Consider the following 27,884-nt stretch of genomic DNA (forward strand, 5'->3'; position numbering starts at 1 on the left):
GCCCCACTGAAACATCGACAGCCAGGCAAGCATGGTCATCGAGTCCTGCGCCTACCGCGTCGCCATCCTTGGCGCGGGCGTGGCCGGCAGCACCTGCGCCGCCAGCTTACTCCGGATGCCAGGCATCGCAGCTGTGGTCTACGACATGGGCGGCCGCGGGCCTGGCGGCCGGACCTGCTCACGCCCGGTCGACGGTCAGGGAGGCAGCTTCTCGCCTGCCGATCGCGGCGGGCGGTCGTCGCTGTCGGAAGCGCACGCGGACAAGGACCTCACCTTTGACCACGGCGCGCAGGCGTTCACCGTCTCGCATCCCGAGGTGCGGGCGCTGACAGAGGCGTGGGAGAGGGCCGGTTTGTGGGTCGCTGGGAAGGGACGTTTGGCAAGTTGGACGCGAGTACCGGCGCCTTTGTCGCTGGCGTGGCCGCCGCCGACAGCGACGACACCGTCTTTGGTCTGCTCGGCGGCTCTGGCGCCTCCGCAGCAGATCGCTTCGTCGGAGTGCCGTCGATGGGGGCGCTCGCACGTGGCATCCTCTCGGACGCTGCCGCCTCTCCGGCAGCCGGCTCGACGCTGACGTCTCTCTTTGGCGCCAAGGCGACGGGCGTGACCTACTCTGGAGAGGGCGAGGGACCGGCCGGTGCGCGCTGGACCGTCAAGTCGTCTGACGGCGTCAGCCGCCACTTTGACGCCGTCGTCACCGCGGGACACGCTGCGTCGTTTGCGGCGCAGGCGGCGGCCAGCCTGCCAGGAGGCGGCGGCAGCGGCGGCAGCGTGAGCGTCGACGCGCTGCGCGGCGTCTCGTACCCTGCCGGCTGCAGCCCGCTCTACTCGCTCCTCGTCGCCTTTGAATCGCCGCTCGGCGACGCGGCGCCATTCGACGGAGCGGGCGTCGCGTCCTCGGACGATCTGCGGTGGATCTCGCGTGACTCGTCAAAGCCGTCGCGGCAGCGGTCCGACGGGCTCGATCTCTGGGTGGCTCTGTCGACAGAGGGCTTCGCGCGGCGCGTCGAGGAGCAGGCGGCGGCGGAGGCTGCAGAGGCGCAGGCGGGCGCAGAGGCTGCGGCGCCGAGGGCGCAGGGCGGCTCACGGCCGACTGAGGCGCAGCTGCAGCGCGTGGCTGCCCAGCTGCTCGAGGCGCTGCGCGGCGCGCTGCACGCGCCGCTGCCGCCCGTGGCGTACGTCCACGCGCAGCGTTGGCAGGCGGGGATCACGCGCGCGCCGCTCGGGCTGGAGCCGCCGTGCGCCAGCTGGGAGGAGTACGGCCTCTTCGCGTGCGGCGACTGGGCGGCCAAGGAGGCGAAGGTCGAGGAGGCTGCCCTCTCCGGTTTGGCGGCCGCGCAGGCGGTTGGCCGCGCGCACGACGCGTCGCAGCGCATGCGTAGCCTCCTCTCGACAGCGCCGCCGCCAGGCGGGCCCGACGCGGCGGCCGCTCTCGAGGAGCGCGCGCGCGCGAGCTGGGGCGAGTGGAGGTGCGCCGCCTACTCGCCCGAGACGCCAGCCGGCCAGTTTCGCGAGAGCAGGTGGTGGGACGCCCCCGGCCGTGAGGCGGCCGCTGAGGAGCGGTGCCTCGTCACCGCCGGCCGCGCGACGCTTTGGCCAGAGGGTGGCGGGCCGCCGGTCGAGATTGCAAAGGGGGACTGGGTCACCTTCCGCCGCGGCTTCCAATGCACGTGGGTCGTCAACGAGGACATCGCCAAGCGATACGCCTACTTTGACGCCGAGGGCGCGGAGCTCGCGTGCGAGTGAGCTCGGTTTGTCTCTCCCGCCCTTAGGTCTGTAAAGTAGGTCTAGCCTAGCGCCCGTGCGGCACTCTACGGCTCTGATTCGTGATTGGCGTTTCTTTCGTCGTACGCGGCGTTTTTGTCCGGCGTGCGCGGGCGGTCGCTTCAGCCTTCAGCTTCACACCGTCTGCGGTCTGGAGACCGTCTGGTGCTCTCTGCCGAGAGTCTCTGGTCTGAGGTCTCGTCTCGGTCTCGTTCTGTGTGGACTTCAAAAGTGGTTGTCAAGTCTTCCTCTCTACTCTCGTTTTTGAAACAAAATAGACCTCCAAATCTACAGAGGAATAACGGCGCGCGACTACCTTCTACCAGACCATCTCAGTGACTCAGTCCGTGCATATACCATATTATTAGAAGACGCGGCGTTCGGCTCATCGGTGTGCGGTACCTCATTCACATCTTGGCCAAAGTACAGGTTTCGATCCGGGCCACCGCAAATTTTGATCAGCAAATTTCGAGGGGCGGCCGCAAATTTTGAGGTAGATTTTGATTGTCAAAACGTGTCCGTCTTGGCACAGGATAGAGCATATAGGCGGCGAACACCCAGGTGCGCAGGGACATCGCGACGCTCTCTGCCCGCTCGCTCGACCCTTTTGCCGCGAGAGGGCGCCGCGGCCGCGTGTAAGAGGTGGCTGGCGCCCTGAGGCGGCAATTGGTGGCGTGGGGGGTGAGGAACGCTACTGGCGGCGTGACAGGGCCTCTCTCGGCTGCGTGTGCCGCCCATCGGCACGCGGGTGCGCAGACATCGCGACTCTCCCGCTCGCTCGACCCTTTTGCCGCGAGAGGGCGCCGGCCGCGTGTAAGAGGTGGCTGGCGCCCTGAGGCGGCAAATGGTGGCGTGGGGAGTGCGGAACGCTACTGGCGGCGCGACAGGGCCTCTCTCGGCTGCGTGTGCCGCCCATCGGCACACGGGTGCGCAGACATCGCGACTCTGCCCGCTCGCTCGACCCTTTTGCCGCGAGTCAGAGGGCGCCGGCCGCGTGTAAGAGGTGGCTGGCGCCCTGAGGCGGCATTTGGTGGGGTCAGCGTGCGGTGCTGAGTCTTACTCGTCGGCGCTGGGGCCAGATCCCAGCGCAGAACTCTGCAACGCTGGCATATACAAACACAACAAGACTAACCCTGACCCTAACCCTAACCCTAACCCTAACCCTAGCCCTCTAACCCTAATAACCCTAACCTAACCCACCCCCCAACTCCACACCGCAAATTTGAAAGATCTTGATGAAAATCAGGCCCGACTGCAAATTTCTTCAAAATTTTCGCAGGCGCTCCGCGCCTGCAGATTTTGAAATAAATTCGACAAAAGTGGTACCTGGCCCAATTCACATCGGCATATCATCCACCTCTCCCCCGCTGGCCGCGGAGTGGCACTTTCCGTCGGCGCTGCACGCTTTTAGCTCCATGGTCTCAAAGCAGTCCTCGTCTGCAGGCGCGCACAGCGAGCAAGAGTCGCCCTCGCTCTTGCCGCGACAAGGCTTGTAGGGCAACTTAGCCGCAGCCGCAGCCATCCGCTCGCGCAGCGAATCTTGGCCGATCTCGGCGGCAGCGTCCATCGCCGATGAGCCGCGCTCGTTGAGGATCGTTGGGTCGGCGCCGGCTTCGAGCAGCAGCTCCACCATCGCCGCGTGTCCATGGTAAACCGCCCAGTGGAGGGGCGTCATCTGCAGCGTGGAGCCGCGAGGCGTCCTCGCATTCACGTCGGCGCCACCGTTGATGAGCGCGCGCACCGTGGCCTCGTCACCCTTGATGCCGGCGACGTGCAGCGCAGTCTCGCCGTCCGCACTCCGCTCGCTCGTGCCGTGCCCTGCGTCCAGCAGCTCGTGGACCCGTGCCGCGTCGCCCTCGCCCGCCGCGTAGATCAGCGGCCAGCGCTCGCGGTCGGCTGCCTCGTCAGCGGCAGCGACAGCGGTAAATAGCAGCAGCCAGCGGGCAGGCATCGTAACGCAAGCTGCTGGACGCCTCGTTGGCGACGAATAGCGTTGGCGACGATAGCGTTGGCGAGAAAAGTGAGGAACGCCACACACGCGGGTTCGAGAATAAATAAATAAATAAATACAACGCACACCCCAAACGAGGGGTGGGAGAAGGACAGGGTCCCCACCTGCACAAGCAGGATCTTGTAGGACGATCAGGGACACAGGGGAACGGGAGCGGGGAGCGCATCGCGACACGGAGGGGGGCTGGGCAGGGGGTTCACCCTCACGACAGGAATCCCATCTCTCGTATAGGACAGGTTGCACCCGGCGGCACGGGGGCAAGCGCGGGCCTCCTACTGGTTGCGCTCTCCTAGTTCTCCTGCTCCTGACAAGGGACAGCGACAGGCTCGCAGCACGGTGGACTCCCTATCCACTGGCGATCTCTCTCGACTAGCGACCTTCCTCCGACGTCTCACCGGCAGTCTCTTCTACCACAGGCAGACTGACACGTGGGTGGCAGTGGCGGTGATAGGAGTCTCCCACTCTGTGGGCCTCGCTAGAAGTGCGACCCCTGCGCGTGTCCTCGCCCTTGAGGAAGGGGAAGGGGCTGTGTGTCTGTGCATGTGTACAACATGTGTGTGTGTGTGTGTGTGTGTGTGTGTGTGTGTGTGTGTGTGTGTGTGTGTGTGTGCTCGCTCGCTCGCTCGCTCGCTCGCTCCCTCGCTCGATCGCGCGCGCGCTGCGCGAGCCGCCCTGCCCGCTGCGCTGCTAGGGTTGCGCTGCGGGAAGGGCTCGGCGGCCGTTCCTAGAAATCCTCGTCGCTCCCCTCGTAGAGGGAGGGCTCGTTGGACTCGAGGAGTGGGCCGCCGTCGGAGGAGGAGCGGGCGGCTCCGCGGGCGACGCTCGCCCAGTTCTTCTTGTTGCTCTTGACCTCGCCGCCGCCGCCGCCGCCGCCGCGGCCGCCGCGCCCGCGCCGCCCGCGGCTTGTGCCCAGCCTGACCGCGCTCGGCATGCGCTCGTAGATAGTGTCCTTGAAGGCGGAGTGGAGGAGCGCCTCGAAGTTGACGCACGGCGCGTAGCGGCAGCGAGCGGCGGTCTTGCACGGGATGGCGGTCTGGTTGAAGGCCGGGCAGAAGCCGATCCCGTCGCGCACCGCCATCGCCTTGGCCTTGCCCGCCGCGCGCGCGACCTCGACCCTGTTGTCGACGATGAGGCTCTCGAAGGTCTTCTTCTTGGCGACGTTCGCCGCTGCGGCGCGCCTCTCCTTGAGCGCCTGCGCGCCGCACTGCGCGTCGTGGATGATGTCGGCGCTCGTCGTCGCAAAGGCGCGGCACGATGGGCAAAGCTTGTTCCCGAGCACCTTCACACTCCCGACGTCGAGGCGGAGGGGTCCGCCGACATCGCCGCTCGCGTAGACGTTGGGCAGGACAGGGAGGTTGCAGACGAGGTTCTCGTTCTTCACCTTGAAGAGGATCGAGCCGTCCTTCTCGTCCGACTTCGTGCCGAGGAAGGAGTGGTATCCCTCCTGGATGGAGACCACGTTGCCGAAGTGCTTCTCCAAGAGGGGGGCGAAGTGCTCGATCTGGGCCGCGGTGTTGATGGCGCCGCGCGTGCGTATGGCGAGGAGGCCGTCGGAGTCGATGGTCGCCTGGGTCTCGCGCGCCTCCGCCTGCTTGCCCCACACGGTGGCGTCGAGAGCGGCGAAGGTGATGGTGATGTTGTCTGGCGCTGGGAGCTGTAGGACGCTACCGCCGGCGTACTGCTCGAGGAAGGCACGTGCCTCGCTCTCGCCGCTGAAGGCGACGCAGATGGCGCGCGACGTGCCGATGACGGGCACGCTGATCGCGCTCGCCGGCTGCGCCTCGCAGCCTGGCGTCTTCCTCAGAAGCTGTCGAATCTCGGTGACGAGCGCCGTCGTGTTCTGGATGTCCGGGATGTGCGAGCCGTCGCGCGCCGCGAGCGCGACGTGCAGCAGGCGCTTCGTGCCGCGGTCGGTGCCGGCGGCCGCCGCAGCGGCCATCTGTGCGGCGTCCACCATAATGGTGTCGCCTTCTTTGGCGTCGTCGTCGTTGACGCGCGCGCTCGCGAGCTCGCCGTCGAGGCGGCGCTTCACGCCGAGTCTCTGGCCATCATCGGCCTCTTGCGCGCCGTCGCGGCCGCGCGCCGCGCCCTCGGCAGCGGCAGCGTTGAGCGCCGGCGGCGGCAGGCCGGCCGAAGCGAACGCCATTCAAGTGAAGCGCCGTTCGAGACCTTGAGAAGGGGAAGCGCGTCAGTTTCTTCATTTCATCATGGTCGCCACATTTCTTTCCTTTAACAAGGCGATCGATGCGTACTGCAACTAGAGTAGTCATCACAGGGGCCTTCTGGCGACCGTCTGAGTGGTGCTTCCTGCGATCCCCAAACCGCCAGGGCAGAACAAGCTTAGCTCGGCTTGTGGCTGGGAGACAGGGACGGCGCCGAAAGGAGTGCGGGTGAGCGATCGGCGGTTGAAGCGAGGCTGCGCGAAAAGGGGGCCGAGCTACGACGGTCATCGCGAGGCCCTCGGGTCGGCGGCGGCAGGGACGTCCTCGAATCTTGGCGTGCCCTCGAGGCCGTCCGGCAGCGGCTCCGGCGTCTGGCTTCGAGAGATGTGCTCCGGCTGCGGCGTTAGCACTGCGAGGCGAGCGGGGAGCGGGGCGTGGATGGGCGGGCGGCGGCGGTGTCAGCAGTGGCGAATCGCAGTGGGTCACGCACCAAAGTTGCCAGAGTCGTCGTCGCGCACCGTCTGCGCCACGTTATGCCGCAGGAAGGCGGCCGCGTCCCTCGCGTCCTGCACCTTGCTGGCGACCTCGCTCTCCCGCACGTCCGCGTTGAGAGCAAACTGCTCGCGCGTCTCTGTGATCGCCGCGGCGCGCGCCCGCGCGTCCTCGCCAAAGAGCTGGCGCTGCGCCCGAAGCAGCTCGCGGTAGGCGCGCGACGCGTCCGACGCGAACGCTCTCACGGGGATCGCGAGCGGTTTGCGGCGGCACGCGGAGAGCATACCACGTTAGCGCGGCAGGGCCGGCGGCCCCGCGGTTGTTTTTTTATTTTTTCATAACTTGCAGGTGAGAAGATTTTTATCAATGTCACGCCGGGATTTCTTGCATGTGTCCCGCCTTCCCCCCACGGGAGGGGAGGCGTGGGGGGGCGGATTTCTAGGGGGGCGACGCAGGGCGAGTACTTGTACTTGTATAGTGCTCCACGTGCTTCGCGTCACTTGTGTAGCGCTCCCACGTGCTTCCCGCGCAACTAGGCCGACGGGGAGATACCTGCACGAGCTTTGCTTCCGCGTCGCTGCTGCCTCATGCGTGCGTTGGACAGCCTCGCTGACCTGAACTGAGCACTGAGCGGCCATGTCGGCGGCCCAGTGGTGTGGACTGCCGAGTCTCTGCCCTCCCGACTGCAAGCCGCTGGTGCTTCAGGTCGCCGCTCCGGCTGCGCGTTGCGCCCTCATCGCGTGGCGGCACGTGCCCAAGACCGGAGGCACCACCCTGCGGCACGCCTTTGAGCAGCTCGAGCTCTCGGCGCCATCTTGGAGCGCCATCGGGCGGGGAGAGCGGCCCGAGACGGTGCCTGGGCACTGCGGCCGTGCCAACATGGGGATAGGGCTGTGGGAAGTGCGAGGCTATGCACGCAGCGCCTTCCTGCGCTGCGCTCACACGGCGGGACGGAGCCGTGGCTGGAGCCTCGAGTACCACATCCCTGTCGACGGCTCGCGCGCGGTCCTGAACAACGTCATCGAGCTGCGTGCACACGCGCTGCCGCCGGACGCGCGCGCGGTGACTGTGATGGTCGTGCGTGAGCCGGTCGCGTGGTACCGGTCGCAGTGGCTCGCCACGAGCGGGAACCGGTACAGGCCTCGCCGCCGAGAGGGTCCGACCGAGTTTGCGACTCGACTCGGTCCGGATGCGCAGTGGCGGGAGCTGACGGACCTCGCTATGCCGCACGCGCCGGCCAGCGCCGCAGAGCAGCGTGTGGTGGCGCGAGTGCGCAGCGCGCGGCAGGGGGGGGGAGCCGCCGACGTGGAAGCGCTCCTCTCCCTCTTCGACGTGGTCGGAACCACCGAGCGACTCGCGGAGACGCTCCTCGTGACGTGCTTGCGCGCCGGGCTTGGCGCTTGCCCCACCCTGCCGCCGGCCGCCAACACGCACGACTCGCCGGCCGGCGCGCGAGCGCTGGCTTGGGCGGCGAACGGCAGCGACGCGAGCGCGAGGAGCCTGAGCAGCACCGACGCGGCGCTGCACCGCGCGGCGGGCAGGAGGCTGGCCTCCGACCTGAGGCAGCTCGCGGCTGACCTGCCGGGCGGCGGCGGCTGCGTGCGAGAGTACCTGGCGCTGCACCCGCGCCGCGGTGTGGCTGCGAGCCCAGCCGCGCCGGCGTGCCGCCCTCCCTTCTCGTGGTCGCCGGCGCGCCTCCCGGGCTGGCCAAAGATGGAGAACAGCACCCTCAGGCTCTGCCCTCTGGTGGCGGCCGGCCCCGAGCCGCGATGCTCTGCGACGGCGCACCTGCTGGCGAGAGGAGAGCAGGCGAGCACTCAGAATGGCGTGGGTGGCGCGTTGATTACAACATGACGGGGCACATATTGTTGGGAACCCCAATGCAGGGAAAATCAATATATACGCGTGTGTACGTTTATACCCTAAGTTTCTCCGAGACCTCGCGAGCGGGCAGTTATTCACAGCTGGGCAGTGTGGGTTTCACACCCGGGGCAGGTAGGGGATCGGACAGGGCAGTATTATGCGGGCAGGGCAGTATGTGTGGCAGGCGCCGCAGGGTTCCAGGGTAAGGGCACACGCGGCAGGGGCAGCGGGTCATATAATTGCAGGCTGAGAGATTTAAAACGAAGTCAGCGATCGGCTTTTCGGTTTTGTATTATACAGCCCCGTGACGCGTACACACACCTCCGCGCGGCCGCGCGGGTCAGCACATCGCAATCGAGATTCGTGGCAACTGCGGACGATTACCTAGAAGCTAGATATCTCTGGATCATCACGCCCACACCGGACGGAGAGGACGAGCAAGGCCAGCGCACGGCCACGGGCCAGACTCAACGCACGTACGCCCCGAAGCATGCAGCTCCTCGCGAGGGGCTGCGCAACGCCGGGGTGCATGAATGTACGCCGGGCAGTGGACACACGCATCCATGAAGAGAGGCCGCCCTCCGGAGGCCCTCACTGCGAGCCCCCGAATGCGTAGTAACAAAAGGTCGCCAGCGGGTGGGACTTGGACTGAGGCGGCTCCGAGGCGAGCGAGCGAGCAACCGGCTCGCTCGCCGCCTCCGCGTCGCCGGCGGTGCGCGTGTTCTTGGGCGGCCCGCCTCCGGCCGGCTTGTGGTAGTCGAGGAAGGCACCCACCACGATCGAGATGACGGCGACGGCGTGCTCCTCGCCCGGGCACTGCCGCGGCGCGGGGGGCTGCTCGTTCTCCCACCCCCGCCCAAAGGGCCCGTTCCACACCAGGTAGCGGTCGTGGTCCGCGCGGCCGGGCGCGAAGGCCATCGCGTCGTCGCCCCACTCCTTGGGGTCGAGGTGCGCGGTGTTGTAGTTCGCGACGACGATGCTCTCCGCCGGCAGCGTGACCGTGCCGTCGAGGAAGGGGCACTGCATCGGCTTGTCGAGCACCTGAGGGACCGGTTGAGGTGTGCATGGTTCGCCACCCTCGCTGATGGTGGCGTCACACTGCCGGGATGGGCCGAGCGCCTTGTGAGAGCCGGCGACGGGGCAGGTACGGGGAGATGTGGGGAGATGTGGGGAGATGTGGGGAGATGTGGGGAGATGTGGGGAGATGTGGGGAGATGGCACGCCTTGTGAGAGCCGGCGACGGGGCAGGCGAGGTACGGGGAGATGTGGGGAGATGTGGGGAGATGTGGGGAGATGTGGGGAGATGGCACGCCTTGTGCGAGCCGGCGACGGGGCAGGCGAGGCGGAGGGCCTGAGGGCGAGAGGCGTGGCTCGTCAAAGGAGAGAGGTGTGAGGAGGGGCGGGCGAGGCAGGGCGCCTCGATGACGAAGTCGGTCGGGCAAGCGCGGAAGAGGGCCGCCATCTCGTCGGCGTCCTCCGTCCACTGCGGGCTGTTTCCGAGCGCCTTTGGGAAGACGCCGCGCGGGAAGCGGAGCAGCTTGGCGAGGGTGTTGGAGCAGCCAGAGGTGGTGCCTGCCGCACGCGGGGGGGGGCGGGGGGGGCGGGGGGTGTTGAGGGGTGGTTGAGGGGGGGTTGAGGGGGGGGGGAGGAGGGGGGAGGAGTGGCGAGGAGGGGCGAGGAGGGGCGAGGAGGGGCGAGGAGGGGCGAGGAGGAGAGGAGGAGAGGAGGCGAGGAGGCGAGGGCGAGGATGAGTCAGCCCCCTCGCCTGCCGCCGCCGCGAGCAGCAGCGCCATGCAGACCGAGTCGAGCAGCTTGTCGACCTTTGGCTCCTCCCGCGAAGGCACGTCCGAGCTGCCGAGGCAGGAGCCGCACGTCGCCTCGCAGCAGCTCGCCCCGGAGCCGGAGGGGCGCACCTAAGGAGCAAGCTCCCGACACAGGCTCCCGACACGCGGCTCGAAGGTCGGCTCCAGGCTCCGGGCGGGACAGCCGGACGGCCGCGCACCCCGTTCACGTCGGCTGTCACCGACTCGACGCCCGGCACCTGTTAATTCACAGTTAATTCACAGTTAATTAACAGTTAATTAACACGCACCGACTCGACGCCCGGCACCGCGTCGGCGAAGGCACGCCAGTCGACCGGCCGGCCGGCGAGGGCCTCTGGCCTGGCGCTGTTGCAGTGCAGGTAGAGGAAGCGCTTGAGGGCGGAGGGGGCGAGCGTGCCCGCCGTCTGCAGCAGCGGCGGGTACGAGGGCGGCAAGAGCCAGTACAGCGCGCCGACGGTCGTGTAGATGGCGACCTGCGAGGTGGCGTCACGCGTCATCTCGCCCCATCTCGCCCCATCTCGCCCCATCTCGCCCCATCTCGCCCCATCTCGCCCCATCTCAGTCGCCTTGGTGATGAGGTCGTCCCACGCCTCCTTCGCCTCCCCCTCGAGCGCGGTCGGTCGCACGTCGAGCAGCAGCGAAGCGAGCGTCTCGAAGACGGGCTGCGCCATCCACCGCGAGCCAAGTGCCTGCTCACAGCTAGAGCTGTGAAGAGACGCTGATCACAGCTGCGCCATCCACGCAGCGAGCAAAGTGCCGCGGGCGGCTGGATCCCCCCCCACCCCGACGCCAGCCACGCGTTCAAGTGCGGCCTCGCCTCCTCGCGCGCGGCTCTGCCGCCGTCCTTGAGCTTGGCGACCACCGACGGCGCGCCTAGGGGCGACCAAGAGAGGGCTCGGGAGAGGCTCACTGAAGGCTCAGCACATCGCCCTGCATATTGCTCGCCCGTGATGTGCTCGCGGAAGGCTTTGCGCCAGGCGGTGTGGTACTCGGCGCCGGTGTGGAAAAAGAGCGGCAGGTTGGTCGCCTGCGGCAGCGTCGCCCCCTTGATCAGCCAGCCGTCGAGGCAGCCGGCGCGCTTGCGGTGCGGGTCAAGCGCTATCTCGCGAGCGAGGCCGTAGTCGCCGATGCGAACTGTGTCCCAGAGCATGAGGTTGCGCCCAAAGTTGGCGTCGAGGTACTCGCGCCTGGCCGGCAGCAGCGTGTCGGTCCACATGCGCTGCTCAAACCCCTGGAAGAGGAACTGGTACCCATTCATCGCCAGGTCATAGGTCAGCGACGGGATCCGCATCAGCAGCACACCAAGCAGCGAGTTGCGGAGCGGGCCGGTCAGGCACCACATGGCGAACCTCTGGAACAGCAGCGGGCCACAGCAGCAGCCGGAGAGCACGAGCACGACCCCGATGGGCCAGCAGATGAAGAGGAATGCTATCCACGACAGGACGGCGTCGAGTGAGCAGCTGCGAAGGTAGGGTGTCCCGAAGGCATGCGTCGCCGTCTGGCTGCCCGCGACAGCAAACTCCTCGCGCTTGCGGCTGATGTACTCTTGCCGCGGCTTCGCAAGGAGAGGGGCGTCGTCTTTGCCCGCATCCGGCATGCTTCGCGGGAGTAGGGTCGGTCGGCAGCAAGGCGGCTGGCAAGGACGAGACGAGAGTTTGTTTTTTTACTAGGGATCCCTAGAAAGCAATGAAACTACCGGCGCATTCTGTCTTGCCCGAAGCCTGCGTTGTCAAGACAGAGACCTTTGTGCATGGTCGCATCCGGGGTGTGTTAGGTATATTGTTGGCAAATCAAGACACAGAGCTCAACAACAAACAAGCTAAAAATCTCTCTCTCTCAGAGCTCACACAGAATCACAGCGGGAGGAAAGCGGCGAGTCGCAATTCCTGGGGTCCTTGTGGCGGGCCACCCTGTCCAGAAAGGCATGGTCCATGGATGCCAATCTGGGGTCTTTCGACCGAGTCTATGAGCCCTGGCCGCTCCCGGTTGTGGCAGAGGTTATGGAACCAAGCGACGGAGATGGTGCGGGGGTACGGGTGTTCCAGGAGGTCACGACTCGCACCGACCCTTCACGAACCGAAAGGCTGCACCCGGGGAAGGCACAGTAATCCGGGCACGTGTTGGGCGCCCCGTTCCGTCTGGGGCTAGGTCGGCTCAGGGCCCCGTCCACTTCCCTCCCACTTGGCGCGTGATGGTGAGGAGATGCCACCCAGGCGCAGCCAGGGCAGGGGCGGAGGGCGAGGGCGGAGGGCGGGATGGGCGCCAAGCGGGAGGGAGCGAACGGAGTGGAATGCACAGATGGGGGATGGCGAAGGCGGAGGGGCAGAAAGGGGGGAGGGCGGCGGGAGGGCGGAAGTCGGCGGGCGGCGGGTGGTTCGGTAGGGCGGGGGGCAGGGCGAGGGGTGGAGGTGGAGGACGGTGGGGGCGAGGGGCGGCGAAGGAGAGGGTGGTGGCAAAGGGGTGGGCGAGGTGGAGGGCGGGGGGGCGGCATGGGAGAGGTGGAGGGCGGCGGAGGCGTGGGCGAGATGGAAGGCGGCGGAGGCGTGAGCGGCGGCGGTCGGCGGTGGGAAGAAGGTGGAGGGTAGCGGCGGCGTGGGCGAGGTGGAGGGCGGCGGCGGCGTGTAGGTATGCTGTTGGCAATCAAGGACTCCACCAGATAAAACCCCCGAGGGCGTGGGCTGGGGCGCTGGGCGTACCTCTATAGACCGTGTGGCGCCCGCCGAGGACCGCCGAGATTTGAAGGGGGACGGCGCGCCGCCCCGCCTCGTTTTGCGCTCGCGTTCACCGCCACACCGGCGACATGGCGACGGTCGAGCCCGTTCCCGCGCATGTGGCTGGCACGTTCGACATCGGCATGTTCGAATGTAACAAGCACAAGGCCTGCGCCGACGGCAACGCGTGCGTCTGCTGCATCGCGCACATTGGCCCGACTTGCTGCTTCTACACCGACCTCGAGGCAAAAGCGGGAGTCGTCAATGAGTGCGGCCCGGACAACACCTTCTGGATGCTATGCTGCGCCACGCCGCTTCGCATGGGCGGCTCTGCCTTCCCTCCTCTCCGCGTTGCCGGCTTCTGCTGCGAGGGGCAGGCCCTCCTCGCCACACGTCAGGCCGTGCTCGAGAAGTACAAAATCCAGGAAGACCCGTGCGAGACAACGATCTACGCCTTCTGCTGCGGCACGTGCGCCATGGCGCAGCAGTCCAACCAGCTGATGACCCACGAAGGCTTCGTCATGGACGGGCCCCAGAAGGTCAAGAAGGCGGAGCCGCCCAAGCTCACCGAGATGCCTCGCGCGTGAGAGCCCGCCAGCCCGTCCTCCGGGTCTATCAGCACGTCGGCATTGCGTTCGTTGCGGAGGGAGCGGCAATGTGGCCGGTATGCGAGGCATATCGGTATCGGTGTCTCTCCTCTCCCTCTCTCCGCACAAGTGTCGCATCGCGCAACGCAGGCAATGCGCTATAACCTAACTAATACGGCTTGCCGGCGGTAATAATGGGGTGTTGGCGTCCGTAAAGCCGTATGCAATTGCATGCGCGCGGGGAGACCACCTCGGAGCTCGGAGCTCGGTGTCGGAGCGGCTGCAGAATTCAATGCGGTGTGCGGCGCCCGCGTGGCTAGCGCACGGACGTATTGTCCCATTTTGTTGGGACGCGGGAAAAATCAGGTGCGCGGCGAGACCAACGTAGGTCGTAGCCGGTGCCGCTGCCGTGCAAAAAGCCGACTCCAGGAAGCCGGTCGCGCCCACCACGTCACACGCCCCGACAGGGACCGTTCAGCGCGGAGATGCGTCCCGCTCAGGCACAGCAGCGCGGCCGCTTCGGCCACATGCGCCCTCAGCCCTCCTGACGATGCGGCGCGGCATGCGGCAGTATCACAACCTCCGCGGTGGCGCGTCTCGCCTCGCCGTCGAGGCTGCTCACGCACCACCGCACGACCTCGCCCCGCTCCTCGACCGCACCGCGCACGGCCGCCTCGATGCCGTCTGCAGGAGGGGCGTGCGGGAACGAGGGACTCAGCAGCGAGGAGCGGCCAGACAGGGGAGAGCGGTGCGCGCGCCGACGCGACCAAAGGCGACCGTGACGACAGCCACCTCGAGCTGCCGCCCGCCGCCCGCCGTCGGCGGGTCATTGCGCCGGGATGGGCTGTCGGGCAGCGCAGCCTGCTTCTCGCACCACGCGCCACCGTCGACGAGCTCTAGATCGCCCACCTCCGCCACCCATCCGTTGACGGCCCATTCCACACAGCCGCTAGACACGAGTGGGTCCTGCAGGCACAGCTGCTCGGCCGCGGCATGGGAGGCGGCCCTGAAGAGCATGAGGCCGCCGCCACCAGGCCGGCCATCGGCGTCCACGCGGTAGCCACTCGTGATCGTGGCGCCCTGCTGCCGCAGATTTGCGACCCACGCCTTGTGCGCCTCGAGGTGAGGCCTGATCTCGGGAAACGGCTTGCCGGTGACAAAGGTCTCTGTCTTGACAAACCAGGCTTCGGGCAAGACAGAGCTTGCGCCGCTCGCTTGAGGCGCGGCAAGGCGAGCGGGCGCGACAAGCGAGGAGACTGCGAGCAGCGACCCATGCACTGGCAGAAGCATGTGGCCCTGCCTTGGGAAAGAATTTATGGTGGGAAAGAATCCTTGGGAAAGAAAGAATAACGCACGTGCCCTCAGCGGAGCTGGGAGGAGGACCGCCGCAAGCGGCGTGGCGTGGAGCGGTTGTGCATCCCTCCGGGGGCCCCTCTGCGCTGCGCCGGGGAGGCGTTGTTGGAGGCTAGGACGCAAGCGTCCGTCGCCCTTTTCAAACTCGGGGCCCACTCCGCTACGCTCCGACCCGAATTTGGAGGGCCTGAAAGTTTAAGGTGTTGCTGCGCAAAAGGGGTCTCTGGGCCGGCGCGGGGGCCCCAGAGGGTGTCCATGCGGGGGGGAGATGGGGTCCCATGGCCCGCCGCAGGCGCCGATTTTTTGGAGTTTTTTTTTCTTTTTTCGCGATTTTTTACTTGTTTTCATGGGAATTCGGCGTACTTGCGGCCATGCTATCACGCCTTGCGACAGCCTGTCGGCGCAGCTGACCGTGCCATGATGCACAATTGATCACCTGCATAGCTCGCGGCCTTTGTATCAAGCATTCAGTGATGACGTGATCGTACGGCCAGTAGGAAGGTGTCCTTCCAGCTGCGTGCACGCTTCTGGCGCAATGCGCGTCACCTCGGATTGGCTGCTGGCACTCTCGAGGCTATGCCTACACAGCCTCGCGCGCATGGGCAGTCAAGAGGGACCACGCACCTTCTCAGGACAGCGCCGGCGCCTCTCTCTTGGACCGGCAAACTTGGTGGTCTCGTGTCACCAATGTGGGACCAGTGCGGCATCGCGCCATCGACAGCTCTGAACTGCGCCTCACCACTGACCGGGAAGGCCGCCAAGTGGGCCAGCACAGGTCGCACATTGTGGCAGCAGTCAGCAGTGCATGGCTGATAGCTAGAGCAGCAGCGTCAGGGTCGCAGGGTCGGATCGTGTCAAGCCTCTCGCCCGGCCGGCCGCGTGCAGACGTCGGCCTGTCTGCTGTCTGGAGTGATCTGTCGGCGGTCAGTACGACCGATCAGGTCGGAGTTTTCTGATGGTTGGAGGGTCTATCTGCATGTACTCCTCGAGATCTCTCCAAATCTGCCCTCTGATCAACCGTGATCATTCGGGAAGTCGGTGCTCATAGAGACTCATAGAGCCGGAGCCCCGTTTCCGCACTGCGGCGCGGCGCACGGTGCCTCCGGGGGGCCCCGCGCCGGCCCAGAGAAAGGGGTCGGACACAGGGCGCAGCTCATGCTAAGAGCTAGAAGAGGAGATAGAGAGAACAACCACCCTGTCCCGTTATTGCGTACACCAACACCACAAAACGCTCTCTCTCTCGTGTCCTCACTCAGGGGGGTCACAACTACCAAGTCCCTCGACTAGCTGCCACAGGGCGCAGCTGCCACAGGGCGCAGCTGGAGACGCTCTCCCTCAATCGGCATCCACCCCCACCCGCTCCAGCCCCACTTCTGCTGCCGAGAGAGCTGAATCGAAGCAAGCGAGCCATTGCATCTTGGCGTGCTCCTGGAGCGCGGCTTTCTGCTTGGCGGCCACGAGCACGGCGGAGTCGGCGTCGTAGTGCGCATCGTTCCCGCTCATCGCCCATTCCTCCCACGTGACGTGTGTCGGCCGCGATTCGATGTCGCCACCTTCATCGCCAACGAGGACTCCCTCGACTGCAGGCAGGGGGCTCCGGCGCGGGGAGGGACTCCGCCTGCTGCGCTGGCCGACCGCGCCCTCCTCCTCCATGGGCTCGATCCGAATCCGCAGCGTGTCGTCCCCAGCGGCGGTGCTGCGCGGGAGGCGGCCGCGGGCACGCTGGGCTCGATCAGCGGCTTTCCCTCAGTTGCTCCGAAAGCACGGATTTGGCGTTCTTGGCTTCAATTTTACGAATGTCTGGCACCAGCTGAAGGCTTGGGTCCGACATCGCCGGATTCGTGCACGGTATTCGGATTTTGCTATTTGTTCGTGTGGGGGTATATTGCAGATTTGTCAATGGTACCGCGTCTGCGACGCGGGCGCCTTGCGAGCAGAGCCCTTAGGACACCCTTTATATCTTGCGCGGTCAAAACCCTGCCGTTTTGAGGATATGCCTTCATACTGTTTTCTTTCTTCTTTTTCGGACGACAGGTTTTCCCTCTCCAACTTCAAAAAATAAAAGCGCGGGAGCCGCCAACCAACGAGCCTGCTCCTGTAACGCCGAGCCTGCTCCTGTCCCGCTCGTGCGCATCGTCACGTGGCAGTCGAGAACCTCCCCGCTCTTCAGGCAGGGCGTAGCGAAGGAGAAGTCAGGTGACTCTAGCGGAGGAGCACTTGGAGGTGGCTGCCGCAGGCATGCGAATGTTGGACGGAGGGTGGACGCGTCCAGAGGGGGGGTCAGGGGGGTTGTGCCAGGGTTGTGCGGTACTTGCATCGAAAAAGCGAGCACGTATGAGGTGTGAATGTGAACATACAGGGTGTGAATGGGCGAGGTGTGAACGGAGTAGCGGGATGAATGCGCAGAGGCGCCAGGGAAGGAATGTGTCGGGGATCGAAGTGTGCTGGCTCGCCCGATCGGCCGGCGAGGTCGGGCGTCGGCCCGCGGGGGTCCCCCGGGGGCCGCCCGGGGCGCTGGGCGTCCACCGGGGAAGTAGGATGTATGTACGTTGGGTAAAAGGGCCTGCCTGCGCATCCATGCGGTCCTCCCCCCGGGGGGCGCGCGCGGCACTTCCGAGGGTCGGGGCTCGACGCACGGCTGGGGGTGGGGGTTCCTGCGGGTATGGGGACCTCAGGGGGTTGGGTGGGCACAATCCTATCCTCGGTCGGGGATTCCGGATCGAGGGGGGTGCAGATCTCATGCAGGGGGGTGCACTTTTCTGTCGATCGTTTCGGTGTTTTTCGGAAATGTGCAGTGCATGGGTTGCCCCGTATAGGCCTTTTCAAGTTCCGTCCGTCCGCGAGGCGGGGGTGATGGGAAAAAAGGGTTAGGGGGCGGTCATCCCAGCGGGCGCCTGCTCTCCCGCCCGTGGGGTCGGGTTCAGACGCACCGGTGGTCATTGCGAGAGAACAAAACACCCTTTGTTGCGGCGCGCGCGGCGGCGGCGTGCGCCGGTGCGCGCAATTAACCGGGTGGTCCAACCTGTGCGGTGGATGTGGACCTACCAGATGCGGCGTATGCTCTTCATGTGCTGCCTCGTGCTGGGCACGGGCTCATTGAAATCTGCAGGCGTGAAGCTGCCAAGAAGCGTGCCCTACCTCAAACCAGTCTTCTCGCCACGATCGACTACCACAAAGTTTGCATTTGTTCATGTGATTGATGACCTGAAGAAAGAGGCCAAGCAGCGTCACCTCGATGAGCCAGAAGCTTACTGGCTTGCAAGCAGCGGCGTGGCGGACATGGGCATGTGCGTTTTGGCGGCGCAGATGACCAACTTGCGATTGCACAACGCAAGTGGTGACCATGTCATCATCACTCGGCATGTGGATGTTCCAAGATCCTCGCGTCATGACGTTCCTTGATGCTCTTGACGCCTTCGTCTTCAAGTCGACAGTTCAACAAATTCTACACACATGGCAACGTGCGAATAAGCAAGAACGTGTCAGAGCTTGTTTGGGGCATCATGAGTCAAACCATCCTCAAGGTTGGTGTGTTTGGCCTCGTGCATTACGTTTACGAGAAGCTACTGTTCTTAGACCTTGACGTGTTTGCTTTCGAACGGTGCCACAGCATCCGTTCGCAGGCTATGCAGAGTCGCTGGTTGTACCAAGTGGAGGCAACGCACCACTTGTCGCGAGCATAATGGCAATCAAGCCAAACATTTCCCATTACATGCTAATGCTCGATCTCCTTCAACAAGGCTTCACTACCGACCAAGGGTGGGGACGGCAAGGCTGGCAGGTGGGTCGACGGGTTGGAGGTTGATAGCTTGTCGGCAGTATCCACACTACTGCAGCGACATGGGCAACGCATCACGTCGCTGGGATTTCTATTTTGCCGAGGCCGACCAAGGGCTCATCTATGCCACTTATTTCAACGGCCTCGGCCCGAGGTCCCTTCGGAACGCCATTATGTTCGGGACACTGAGCAAAAATATCCCTCACATTCACTGGTATGGTGAGCGCAAGCCATGGATGCGATCAACCATGGAGGGATCAAAGGCCCTCATTGAAAAAATCAGGGAGCCTTTGCACCACGAGGTATTCTGGGCGGCGTGGAGAGCAGTGACCAGCACCATGGCCACGGCCATGCGGCCATTCGACTGTTCTGCCACTCTGGACGCGTTTGCTCAATGAGACACCGTCGGGTACCGTCGGATACCGTCGGCGGTACACCATCGCGCATCGGGTACCGCGGGGTACCGCGTAAGGTACTATCTGCGTGAGGGACTGTGAGGTACTGTGGGGTATACCGTTGGGACTGCACAGTACATTACAGTACTGTGAATTGTGAGTTGCCACAGGGTACTCTACTGTGGGGTACTGACTCTACGTGGCTGGGTTCACAGCCTTGTTATTGAGAAGAAAATACCTCCTATGGCGCTGTGCGCTGGCCTGGCGATTGGAAAATGATGGGAACACTTGACATTGTAGCCCTGGCCGGTGCGCGTGCTCAGTTGAAGTTCCGGAGTAAAAATTCGAACGCGTTCTCTCACGGTGACCAACAAATGTCCACCTCAGAGGCACCTCCGGAGGCAGGCCGCCGCACGCCGGCGACACAGCTCCAAGCTGTCGAACTGACCCGCAGCTCCTCTCAGAGCGGGAACTGTGACGAAAGTTGACTGAGGCGGTTGTCAGGAACCATCATACGGATCACATGGTGGCTCTCTCATGACGGGAGACCGCCCGACCACTCCTGGGTGGCACTGCCACCGGTGTCGCTCGACGTCCTGTCGACAGCGTGCCGACAGCGACACAGACCATGTGGGACGCGTCGAGTATCGACCTCTACTGCTTACCCAGCCTTCGAGTGTATCCTGGCTGTGGCCCCACACCCACTGGTGTCCATCTCAGAGACCGCAGGAGGTCATGAGGGTCGATGGGAGTGCCAACCCCACAAAATGTGCCTAAAAACCCAGCCGATGTATGTTCAACGTTGCAACAATGAAAAAGTGTGTGACTATTACAGACTAAATCTAAAAGTTCGCAAGAAAAGCCTCCGATTCTCAAACGGGGCTAAAATTCAACCTAGCCGCCCGCCGCACACTCTCACCCGTCACGTTTCAGGCCGCGCCGCCAGTGCGGAGAAATTCTCGCTCGAAAGCGGAGCGCCGCACGACGACGTGCACGATGGGCACGCCTGGCACGGTGTAGCCCTCGGCGCACAGGGCGGCGAGCTGCGGCAGCAGAGCCGTCGAGGCGTCGAGGCGCCGGCAAGTGCCGACGCCAGCCTCGCCGTCGGCGTCGAGGACGAGGTAGGGCTGCAGCGCCGGCGCGGCGTACTTTCTCTCGGTGTCCCACGGCGGGGAGCGCTCGGCGGCTTCGCCGAACATCTCCTCGAGGTGGTCGGCGAGGCGCTCCCCCTCTGCCACGTCCTGGATGAAGTCGGACATCGACGCCTCCGGGTAGAGGAGCAGCACCGGAGAGTGCAGCTCTGCCGCGGCAGAGTCGTACCACAGACGAGCACCAGCGTGCTCGCCGACGCACTGCTGCCGCAACCCCTCGTCGAGAAACTCTCCCACCGCGAGCCCCCGCGCGCGCAGCGCCGCCGCCAGCTCCTCCTCCATGGCGGCGCGCGCCGCGGCAGCCACCCTCTTCGCCTCCTCTGCCGCCTCGCGCGCCGCAATCTCGCTCGCGACCGAACGCAGCTCCGCCGCCTCCGACTCGCCGCCGCCGCCGCAGAGCCGCAGCCCCTCCTCGCTCAGCGCCTTTGCCTCCGCCAGCAGGCCGAGCCGCAGCGCCGCCGCGGCCCCGCGCCGCGCAGCCTTGACCTGCGACGCCGCCGCCAAGGCGCGAGAGCCACTGTCTGCCCCTCCGGCAGCGCTGCAGGAGGCCGCTCCCCCCTCGGCCCCGGCCGCCGCGGCCGCGGCCGCCGCGCATCCCTCTGGCTCCGCCCTCGCCTCGTGCTCCGCCCTCACCGCGAGCGCCTCCTTCGCGTCGTCGAGCGCGCGCCTCCAGTTCCTGAGCGAGGTGTGCGCCGCCGCGCGGTTGGCGAGCAGCGTCGCGCGCAGCCTCGCGTCGCGCGGCCTCTCGGCGAGACCTTCGCTGTACCGCTCCACCGCGAAGGAGGCGGCGTGCGGCTCGCGGGAGCGCATCGCCTCGTTCCCCTTTGCCTTCTGCCGCTCGGCCCGCTCCTCCGGCGTCGTCTTGAGCGACTCGAGCGCCGCGAGCATGTCGGAGTCCTCAAACGGGTTCGCACCGTCCGACGACTCGCCGACCGCCGACGCGCCGCACGCGTCTGGCCCGTCCGCCCCGCCGCCGCCGCCGCCGCCCGCCGCCTTTTGCGCGGCGGCGGCCTCCTCCGCCTCTCGCTCCGCCTCCTCCTCCGCCTCAGGCCCGAGCGGGTAGAGGGGGACGTAGAAGGCCGAGACGTGGAGCAGGAAGCCGCAGGTGGCGAGGACCGTCTCGGAGGAGAGCGAGGCGAAGTAGCGGAACTGGTCGCGCGTGAGGCCTATCGGACACGTCCAGGACGTGTCTGCGGCATGTCGGCGAAGCAGCGGAACTGGTCGCGCCCGACCGCCTCGGAGCTGCTGGTCCGACGAGGGCGGCGCGGCGAGCACGCGGCGGACGGCCGCCGGGTCGAGCTGCTTGAGCTCGAGGTTCGCCTGCGGGGCGGAGAAGGCGATGGGGGGGGCGCGGCGGGGCGGGGCCGCCGCCGCGCACGCGCTGCGCGCCTCGAGCACGGTCTGAAACTCTGCCGGCGAGAGGAGGCCGTCGCCATCCAAGTCAAAGACGGCAAAGGCAAAGGGGAGCGCCTCCCGCAGAGTCCGCGAGTGCAGCTGCGCGTAGCCGCGGACAAAGGCGGAGAAGCTGACAGCCTCGGCGCCGCTGGCGATGACGCGGCTGACGGAGCGGCAGAGCAGGTCCGAGTGCACGCCGAGGCTTCGCACGACCTCGGCGAGAGCACCGACGCTCATGGTGCTGGTCTCGTCGACGGCGGCAAAGAAGGGGCGCGAGCGCTCGCACCTGCGATCGAGCGTGACGGCGGGCACGCGTGAGTGCGGCGATAGGGGCCGAGGCGAGCGAGGAGGCCGAGGCCACCACATCGCGTGAAAGCGCTCGAGCAGCTCACGCGGCAGCCGCGTCTCCTCCGAGAGATCGCCGCAGAGGAGCCGGCGGCTCGTGGCGTCGTCGTAGGCGGAATAATTCTTGGCGGCGGCCATAAAGAAGGGGGCAGTGGCGAGACAGCTGTCCCGGGGCTGAGAGGGACGCGTGGACGTCGCGGGCGCGCAATTTTCTCGTTGCACCCGCGAGAAGAAAGCGGCCGCGCGTCCGAGCCTGGCTGTTCGGCAGGCGGCGGCGGCGTCGCAGGACGAGGCAGATGAGAGTGAGACGAGAGTGGGACGACTGCGAGGTGGATCGCATGAAGGTTGCAGCGAGAATCGGCGGGGGGACTGCGAAGGGAGATAGAAAGAGGCAGACGACCAAGGGTTAGGGTGGGCGACGGCTAGCACCACACTCCTCTCCTTAAAATCCCTGTGTGGTGGCGGCGTGCCGTCCTCCCATCCCTCCCCGTTTTCTGTTTTCTTTCTTTTTTGTGGCGCGAATGCGAAATTCTTTTTCCGGTGTACCTGTGTTAGTGCCAGTGTGCGCCAGTCCCGTGCCTAGTGTCATGCGAGCGCGTTAGTTCGCCGAATTCTTTTTCTTTTCCACTTCTCTGGCACGCCGCACTCACGCGCACTCGCACGCCGCACTGTGGCCACACTCGCACGCCGCAGCAACGCAGCAACGCTGAACCTCAGCCATGCCGTCCGCGCGAGACACGGCATCGACCCTCCTCGCGGGACTGGATGAGGACGTGCTCGACTATCTCGTGACGATGCTGGAGGGCGACGAGGAGCAGGAGGCGATGGAGGCGACCGTCGCCGAGTTTTTGCTGTCGACCGAGCACGTCGCCACCGAAGAGGAGGCGACTGCCAAGTGCCGGGAGCTTTTTGCGGCGCTGTCATGCGCGGGAGCCGCCGACGCGGCGGAGACGGCCGCGGCGCCCGAACCTGAGCTCAAGGTGCTCGAGCAAAAGACGAGCATCGCCGAGTCGGACTCGCACCTCTTCCGGGACGTGTCCAAGGACGAGCTCGGCGGCCGCCTGGTCGACCTGGATGAGGCGCTTGAGGTGCGAAGGAAGCGCAAGGCGCGGCAGGAGGCCGAGCTGAGGGCAGTCCGCGCGGCGCACAGCCGCGTCCTGGCGCAGCGAGCGGCGGAGGACGCCGCGCTTGCGGCGGCGACGACGGCGGCGGTGGAGCTGCGGGCGAAGCAGGGCGCGTACACGGGCGCGGTCGAGGCGAAGCCCTTCTCGCTGCCCAACCCGGGCGGCGGGAGGGACCTGCTCGAGAAGGCGCGAGAGGCAGCCGAGAGGCAGCCGAGAGGCAGCCGAGAGGCAGCCGAGACGCAGCCGAGATGCAGCCGAGACGCAGCCGAGACGCAGCCGAGACGCAGCCGAGATGTAGACACGGGAGGGGCCGGCGCGAGACGGCGTCCTTCACACGCGACTCACTGGACTCGTGAGCGGAGAAGGCGTCCTTCACGCTGGTGCGCGGCCGGATCTACGCGCTCATCGGCCGGAACGGGAAGGGCAAGTCGACGCTGCTGCGCGCGCTCGCATCGCGGCTGGTGGGCGACATCCCGCCCGCGCTGACGGTGCACTACGTCTCGCAGGAGGTGCTAATTAAGAATCTAATTACGAATTGATAATGAATAGGTGCACTACGTCTCGCAGGAGGTGCAGCTCGGCGAGGAGCGGCTCGGCTGGACGCCGGCGCAGGTGGCGGCCAACGCCTCAAGAGTCGGCCGCCCGCGCGTCTGTCCGTGACGCGTCCACGACACGTCCCTTCCTTAGGCGGTGGTGCACGCAGACGTCGAGCGCAGGCTGCGGCGCCGGCGGGTCGAGCAGCCATGTCCACGCCACGTCGGCTGACCAGTGTCCCTCTCGTCTCCCCTGCAGGCTGCTGCTCGCCGAGGCAGAGGAGCTGGAGGCACTCGAGCTGGCGGCCGCGGCGTCGGACGAGCAGGCAGCTGCTGGAGGCGCGGCAGGCGGGCGCGGCCGTGCGTCCCTGACGCGTCCGCGACACGTCCCCTGCAGACGGGCCGGCTGCAGGAGGTGCGCTCGCGGCTCGAGCTCATCGAGGCGCCCGCGAGATCTAGCCGAGATCTAGCCGAGATCTAGCCGAGGTCTAGCCGAGGTATGTCTCACTGCTCGAGCGCATCGAGGCGCGACGCCGCCGAGGAGGGCTTGAGTCTCGGCCGCACCTCGGCCGCACCTCGGCCGCACCTCGGCCGCACCTCGTCTAGGCGCACACCGCCGAGGAGCGCGCCACGTCCTTGCTCACCAACTTGGGCTTCTCGGCCGAGCTGCGCGCGAGGAGGATGGAGGCGCTCTCCGGCGGGTGGCGCGTGCGGACGGCCCTCGCCGCGGCGATCTTCGCGAGGCCCGACTTGCTGCTGCTCGAGTCAGCGGCGCACGGCGCCTCTTCACAGCTGCAGCTGTGAACAGGCCCGACTTGCTGCTGCTCGACGAGCCGACCAACCACCTCTCGATCGGTGCTCCTGCTCTCGCCCCGCCGCGAGGAGAGGCGGCGCCCCCCCCTGTGAGCTTCCCTCCCCTCCCCCCCCTTTCCTCCCCTGTGAGCAGGCGCGGTGCTGTGGCTCGCGAGGGAGCTCTCCACCTCGCCGACGTGGCAGCAGCGGATGGCGGTCGTCGTCTCGCACGACCGCGTCTTCCTCGACGAGGCGGCCACCCCGCACAACCTCTCGCAACCAAGTCCCGCACTTCTTCTCTCGGCCCACCTCGGCCCCTGGCTCACCTCGGCTCACCTCGGCTCACCTCGGCTCACCTCGCCCGACGAGGTTGCGACCGACACGCTGCACGTGAGCGGGGCGGCGCGCCAGCTGACGCAGAGCCGCGGAAACTACTCTGGTTGGGCGAAGCGGCGCGCGCAGCAGCAGCTGACGCACGAGCGGGAGATGGAGTCGAAGCGGCGGATGATCGCGGAGCTGCGCGCGTTCAAGCCGCTCGGCTCGACGCCAAAGCAGATGAAGATCTTCAAGTCGAAGGAGAAGATGGCCGACAAGCTCGAGGAGGAGGAGCGGATCGCCACCCGCCGCCCCACACACCCACCGGACACGTGCTGCTACACCACCCTCCGTCGACACCCCCCTCCGATGACACGCCTGCTGGTTGACACTTCGGGCCCGCGCCGCTGACCTGTCCTACACCTCTCCTACACCTCTCCTGGAACCTCCCCGCAGGCGCGCGAGCTGGACGAGCAGGCCGCCTCACTGACCGAGGACGCGGAGCTTCCCCTCTCGCTCAAGGCTGGCGGCGAGGTGTCGGGCTTCCTCGTGCAGGTCAAGGGCGTGTCCTTTGGCTACCCGGGCTCGGCGGCACCCCTCTTCTCCGGCGTCGAGATGGGCATCGACGCTCGCTCGCGGATCGTGCTGCTCGGCGAGAACGGCAACGGAAAGACGACGCGCGCGTCCAAGCTGCTGCTGGGCAGCCTCGCCTCACACACTTCTCTTGATTGCGCCATTCTTGTTTAGGCTCGTCAAGCTGCTGCTGGGCGACCTCGCCCCGACGGCGGGCGAGGTGGGGCGGCTTCCGACTAGCCTCCGCACGACTCGAGCTCCTCACCACTCGGCCTCTCTTGCTTCTCCAGGTGGTGAGTGCGGGCGGCGTCCGCATCGCCCTGGTCAACCAGCACCACGCCGACCAGATCGACCTCACGCTCTCGCCGCTGCAGTTCCTGATGGAGCGCTTCCCGGGCGACGGCTCGTACGCGCACGAGCAGGCGCTCCGCTCGCACCTCTCCGGCTGCGGCGTCACCTCCGAGATGATGACGCTCCCCTCCTCGGCGCTGAGCGGAGGGCAGCGCTCGCGTGTCGCCCTCGCCGCCGTCTCGTACACGCAGCCGCACATCATCGTCCTCGACGAGCCGACAAACAACCTCGACCTCGAGTCCGTCGCCGCGCTGGCCGACTGCCTCGACAGCTTCGAGGGCGGGGTCGTGCTCGTGTCGCACGACCAGTACTTTGTGGGCCGCGTCGCCAAGGAGGTGTGGCTCGTCGACAAGGGGTCCGTCCGCCGCCTCCCCTCCTTTGACGTGTACCGCACGCAGCAGCTCAACAAGCTCAAGTAGAGCCGGGGGAGTGTGCGTGCGGCACCGGTGTGTGTGATATAGATCGTCTCAGAGGTCCCGGCGCACACCTCTGAGGTGAGAGGTGACTGTGTGGCGAGCTGGCGAGCGTCCGTGCGCCGGACCGTGGCTCTCGGAGAGGGGCCCGAGCGCCCGACACACCGCGCCGCAGAGGGAGAGAGAGAGAAAGGGATGTCAGTACTACACCCCCTTTGGCACGCAGGAACATCGGCTTTGGCGTTAAAAAATAACCAAGTGTTTCGGTTGCGCGGGATCGCGTAAACACTGACAGTGTGGTTTGCGACGGGTGCGCAGCTTGTAGCGTGACGATTCGAAGTGGCCGCGCTGCCACACGTACCCTACTCCTCCATCTCGTACTGGATGGCGGCTCGCGTACCAGGCTCAATGATGGGCTTGATGCAGTCGTTGATCACTTCGATGTGGGCCTCGTGAGTCTCGTACACCTCGTAGGCTTCTTTAGTATCGAATGTCGGCGCCCAGGAGCAAGAGCGGTTCTTCCCGGCTGGGTGAGCTGCGAGCGCAGGCGGCCGGTAGAGGGTGTGAGCGCATGACGTGGTGGGGCCGACGGGCCGGCTACGGCGCGCACTCTGCCCGCCCTTCAGCTTCAGGTCGAATCCTAGCTCGAACGATTTGATCTCCGGGATCTTGCTCTTCAGCCCCGCTAGCCCTGTCTTCAGTGTCGAGATCTGTGCTTCTGTCGTGCCCTCTTTGATGCCAAACATGACGATGTGCCTGACTGGCATGGCGAGCGCTGTCGCAAGCGTTGTCAGCTGCTGCGCGTCGTGCGCCGCTTCGCGCGAGAGAAAAAAACCCGCGGGGATTTCTTTCTCCACGTACATGGGCAATTACATGTACAGCCGAAATTTCAACCTTGGGACAGCCCCACGCGCCCCCCCCCCTCCTCCGGGGCGCCAAATCCTGCGCCCGCTTGCGAGCGAGATTTTTACCAATACCTTAAAGAGAGATTACAGGCGGGTAAGGTCCGTTAGCGGGAGATCGGCGGGAGCGGCGCACGTTTCGAATTCGGCGGGCGTTTCGAATTTGTCGACGGACCGTTTCAGGTCGCTGCGCTCCCGTATGAGCGAGGCTGCCGACGCTGCCATGATTGAGGCTGCCGACGCCGACGGGCGGCTGCGCGACGACCCGCTGACGGACCGCCCCGTGGACGCGGCAGCGGCGGCAGAGCGAGAGAGATCGGCGAAGGCGGCCAAGCTTGCTGCGCAGACCGCCAACGCGATGGTCGCCGTGCGGGGGCAGCTCAAGTTGCGGGGACAGGCAGCGGACAAGGCCGCGCACGACGCCAACGCAGAGGCGGGAGCGCCGGTGAAAGCGTCGTCTATGATGGTCGAACGAGTGTTCACCGCCCGCCTCGACGGTCCGGACAGGTACATGGTGGCTCGACGAAAGGAGCGAAAGACGGCCGCCGGGGCTGGCACTGCCGTCGAGGTGGTGGCGGGGTTGGAGAAGATGGCGAACTCCGCCGTCACGATGGTGCAGAGAGAAGGCGCCGACGGCATCACGGTGACTGCGGAGCACAAGGCGCTGCTGGATGACGTGGCGTTGGAGCAGGGTCGCAAGGCGATCGTGGCGAGGGTGGCGTCAAATTACCGCCAGCACACGGCGTGGCTGGCGTCTTTTGCGACGTTTGTGCAGTGCTTTTACCCGTGTGGATGGCGGCACAACCCGCCGCTCGACGGAAGCGAGGGCGCAGGGACAGCTATCGACACGCGGCTGGTGGCGCTATACTTGGCGATGGTGGCAAACAGGCTGGTGCCGTTGGGAGGGTTTGTGTGCGACCATGTGGACGGGACAGCATCGTTTGCAGCGAAGGGGAGGAAGGCGGCGCACACCAAGGGCGCGGAGGCAGGGGAGCGGTACTATGGCATGGCGTACGTGAAGACCTTCCTCGACAATACCAAACAACTCTAA

The 27,884-nt window shown here is 66.1% G+C and overlaps 11 protein-coding genes across 11 annotated transcripts; 4 read left to right on the forward strand and 7 right to left on the reverse strand.

The window, feature by feature from the left end:
- Positions 1-115: 115 nt before the first annotated feature.
- EMIHUDRAFT_232377 (hypothetical protein) lies at positions 116-1,746 on the forward strand (the record flags this gene model as incomplete). Its single annotated transcript, XM_005783153.1, has 4 exons — positions 116-316; positions 346-972; positions 1,201-1,344; positions 1,507-1,746. 4 exons carry the CDS (start codon positions 116-118, stop codon positions 1,744-1,746), a joined length of 1,212 nt encoding a protein of 403 aa, XP_005783210.1.
- A 1,354-nt stretch (positions 1,747-3,100) lies between these two features.
- EMIHUDRAFT_232378 (hypothetical protein) lies at positions 3,101-3,715 on the reverse strand (the record flags this gene model as incomplete). The annotated part of the gene is made up of 2 exons (XM_005783154.1): positions 3,101-3,313; positions 3,476-3,715. 2 exons carry the CDS (start codon positions 3,713-3,715, stop codon positions 3,101-3,103), a joined length of 453 nt encoding a protein of 150 aa, XP_005783211.1.
- A 784-nt stretch (positions 3,716-4,499) lies between these two features.
- Positions 4,500-5,921, reverse strand: EMIHUDRAFT_113053 (hypothetical protein; the record flags this gene model as incomplete). The annotated part of the gene is made up of 1 exon (XM_005783155.1): positions 4,500-5,921. The coding sequence occupies one exon, from the start codon at positions 5,919-5,921 to the stop codon at positions 4,500-4,502; it is 1,422 nt and encodes a 473-aa protein (XP_005783212.1).
- A 300-nt stretch (positions 5,922-6,221) lies between these two features.
- On the reverse strand, positions 6,222-6,713 carry EMIHUDRAFT_113054 (hypothetical protein; the record flags this gene model as incomplete). Its single annotated transcript, XM_005783156.1, has 2 exons — positions 6,222-6,346; positions 6,428-6,713. 2 exons carry the CDS (start codon positions 6,711-6,713, stop codon positions 6,222-6,224), a joined length of 411 nt encoding a protein of 136 aa, XP_005783213.1.
- Positions 6,714-8,560: 1,847 nt separating this feature from the next.
- On the reverse strand, positions 8,561-11,724 carry EMIHUDRAFT_468291 (hypothetical protein). The gene is made up of 9 exons (XM_005783157.1): positions 11,040-11,724; positions 10,873-10,988; positions 10,682-10,804; positions 10,403-10,588; positions 10,295-10,333; positions 10,058-10,205; positions 9,710-9,864; positions 9,605-9,643; positions 8,561-9,333 (listed from the first exon to the last, which is right to left on the reverse strand). The coding sequence occupies exons 1-9, from the start codon at positions 11,710-11,712 to the stop codon at positions 8,884-8,886; spliced, it is 1,929 nt and encodes a 642-aa protein (XP_005783214.1). The 5' UTR covers positions 11,713-11,724; the 3' UTR covers positions 8,561-8,883.
- A 1,191-nt stretch (positions 11,725-12,915) lies between these two features.
- On the forward strand, positions 12,916-13,413 carry EMIHUDRAFT_113057 (hypothetical protein; the record flags this gene model as incomplete). The annotated part of the gene is made up of 1 exon (XM_005783158.1): positions 12,916-13,413. The coding sequence occupies one exon, from the start codon at positions 12,916-12,918 to the stop codon at positions 13,411-13,413; it is 498 nt and encodes a 165-aa protein (XP_005783215.1).
- Positions 13,414-14,313: 900 nt separating this feature from the next.
- Positions 14,314-14,598, reverse strand: EMIHUDRAFT_49184 (hypothetical protein; the record flags this gene model as incomplete). Its single annotated transcript, XM_005783159.1, has 1 exon — positions 14,314-14,598. A coding segment is annotated over one exon (285 nt), but the record flags the coding sequence as incomplete, so codon positions are not given.
- A 5,270-nt stretch (positions 14,599-19,868) lies between these two features.
- On the reverse strand, positions 19,869-21,968 carry EMIHUDRAFT_113059 (hypothetical protein; the record flags this gene model as incomplete). Its single annotated transcript, XM_005783160.1, has 5 exons — positions 19,869-20,576; positions 20,724-21,256; positions 21,323-21,410; positions 21,489-21,771; positions 21,847-21,968. The coding sequence occupies 5 exons, from the start codon at positions 21,966-21,968 to the stop codon at positions 19,869-19,871; spliced, it is 1,734 nt and encodes a 577-aa protein (XP_005783217.1).
- Positions 21,969-22,549: 581 nt separating this feature from the next.
- EMIHUDRAFT_113060 (hypothetical protein) lies at positions 22,550-25,937 on the forward strand (the record flags this gene model as incomplete). The annotated part of the gene is made up of 9 exons (XM_005783161.1): positions 22,550-23,080; positions 23,320-23,463; positions 23,504-23,566; positions 23,763-23,902; positions 24,296-24,342; positions 24,434-24,978; positions 25,051-25,277; positions 25,342-25,387; positions 25,458-25,937. 9 exons carry the CDS (start codon positions 22,550-22,552, stop codon positions 25,935-25,937), a joined length of 2,223 nt encoding a protein of 740 aa, XP_005783218.1.
- A 356-nt stretch (positions 25,938-26,293) lies between these two features.
- Positions 26,294-26,794, reverse strand: EMIHUDRAFT_232388 (hypothetical protein; the record flags this gene model as incomplete). Its single annotated transcript, XM_005783162.1, has 2 exons — positions 26,294-26,466; positions 26,542-26,794. 2 exons carry the CDS (start codon positions 26,792-26,794, stop codon positions 26,294-26,296), a joined length of 426 nt encoding a protein of 141 aa, XP_005783219.1.
- A 238-nt stretch (positions 26,795-27,032) lies between these two features.
- EMIHUDRAFT_113061 (hypothetical protein) lies at positions 27,033-27,884 on the forward strand (the record flags this gene model as incomplete). Its single annotated transcript, XM_005783163.1, has 1 exon — positions 27,033-27,884. One exon carries the CDS (start codon positions 27,033-27,035, stop codon positions 27,882-27,884), a length of 852 nt encoding a protein of 283 aa, XP_005783220.1.

This window comes from Emiliania huxleyi (assembly GCF_000372725.1).
Source record: "Emiliania huxleyi CCMP1516 chromosome Unknown EMIHUscaffold_181, whole genome shotgun sequence".
Lineage (NCBI taxonomy): Eukaryota > Haptophyta > Isochrysidales > Noelaerhabdaceae > Emiliania > Emiliania huxleyi.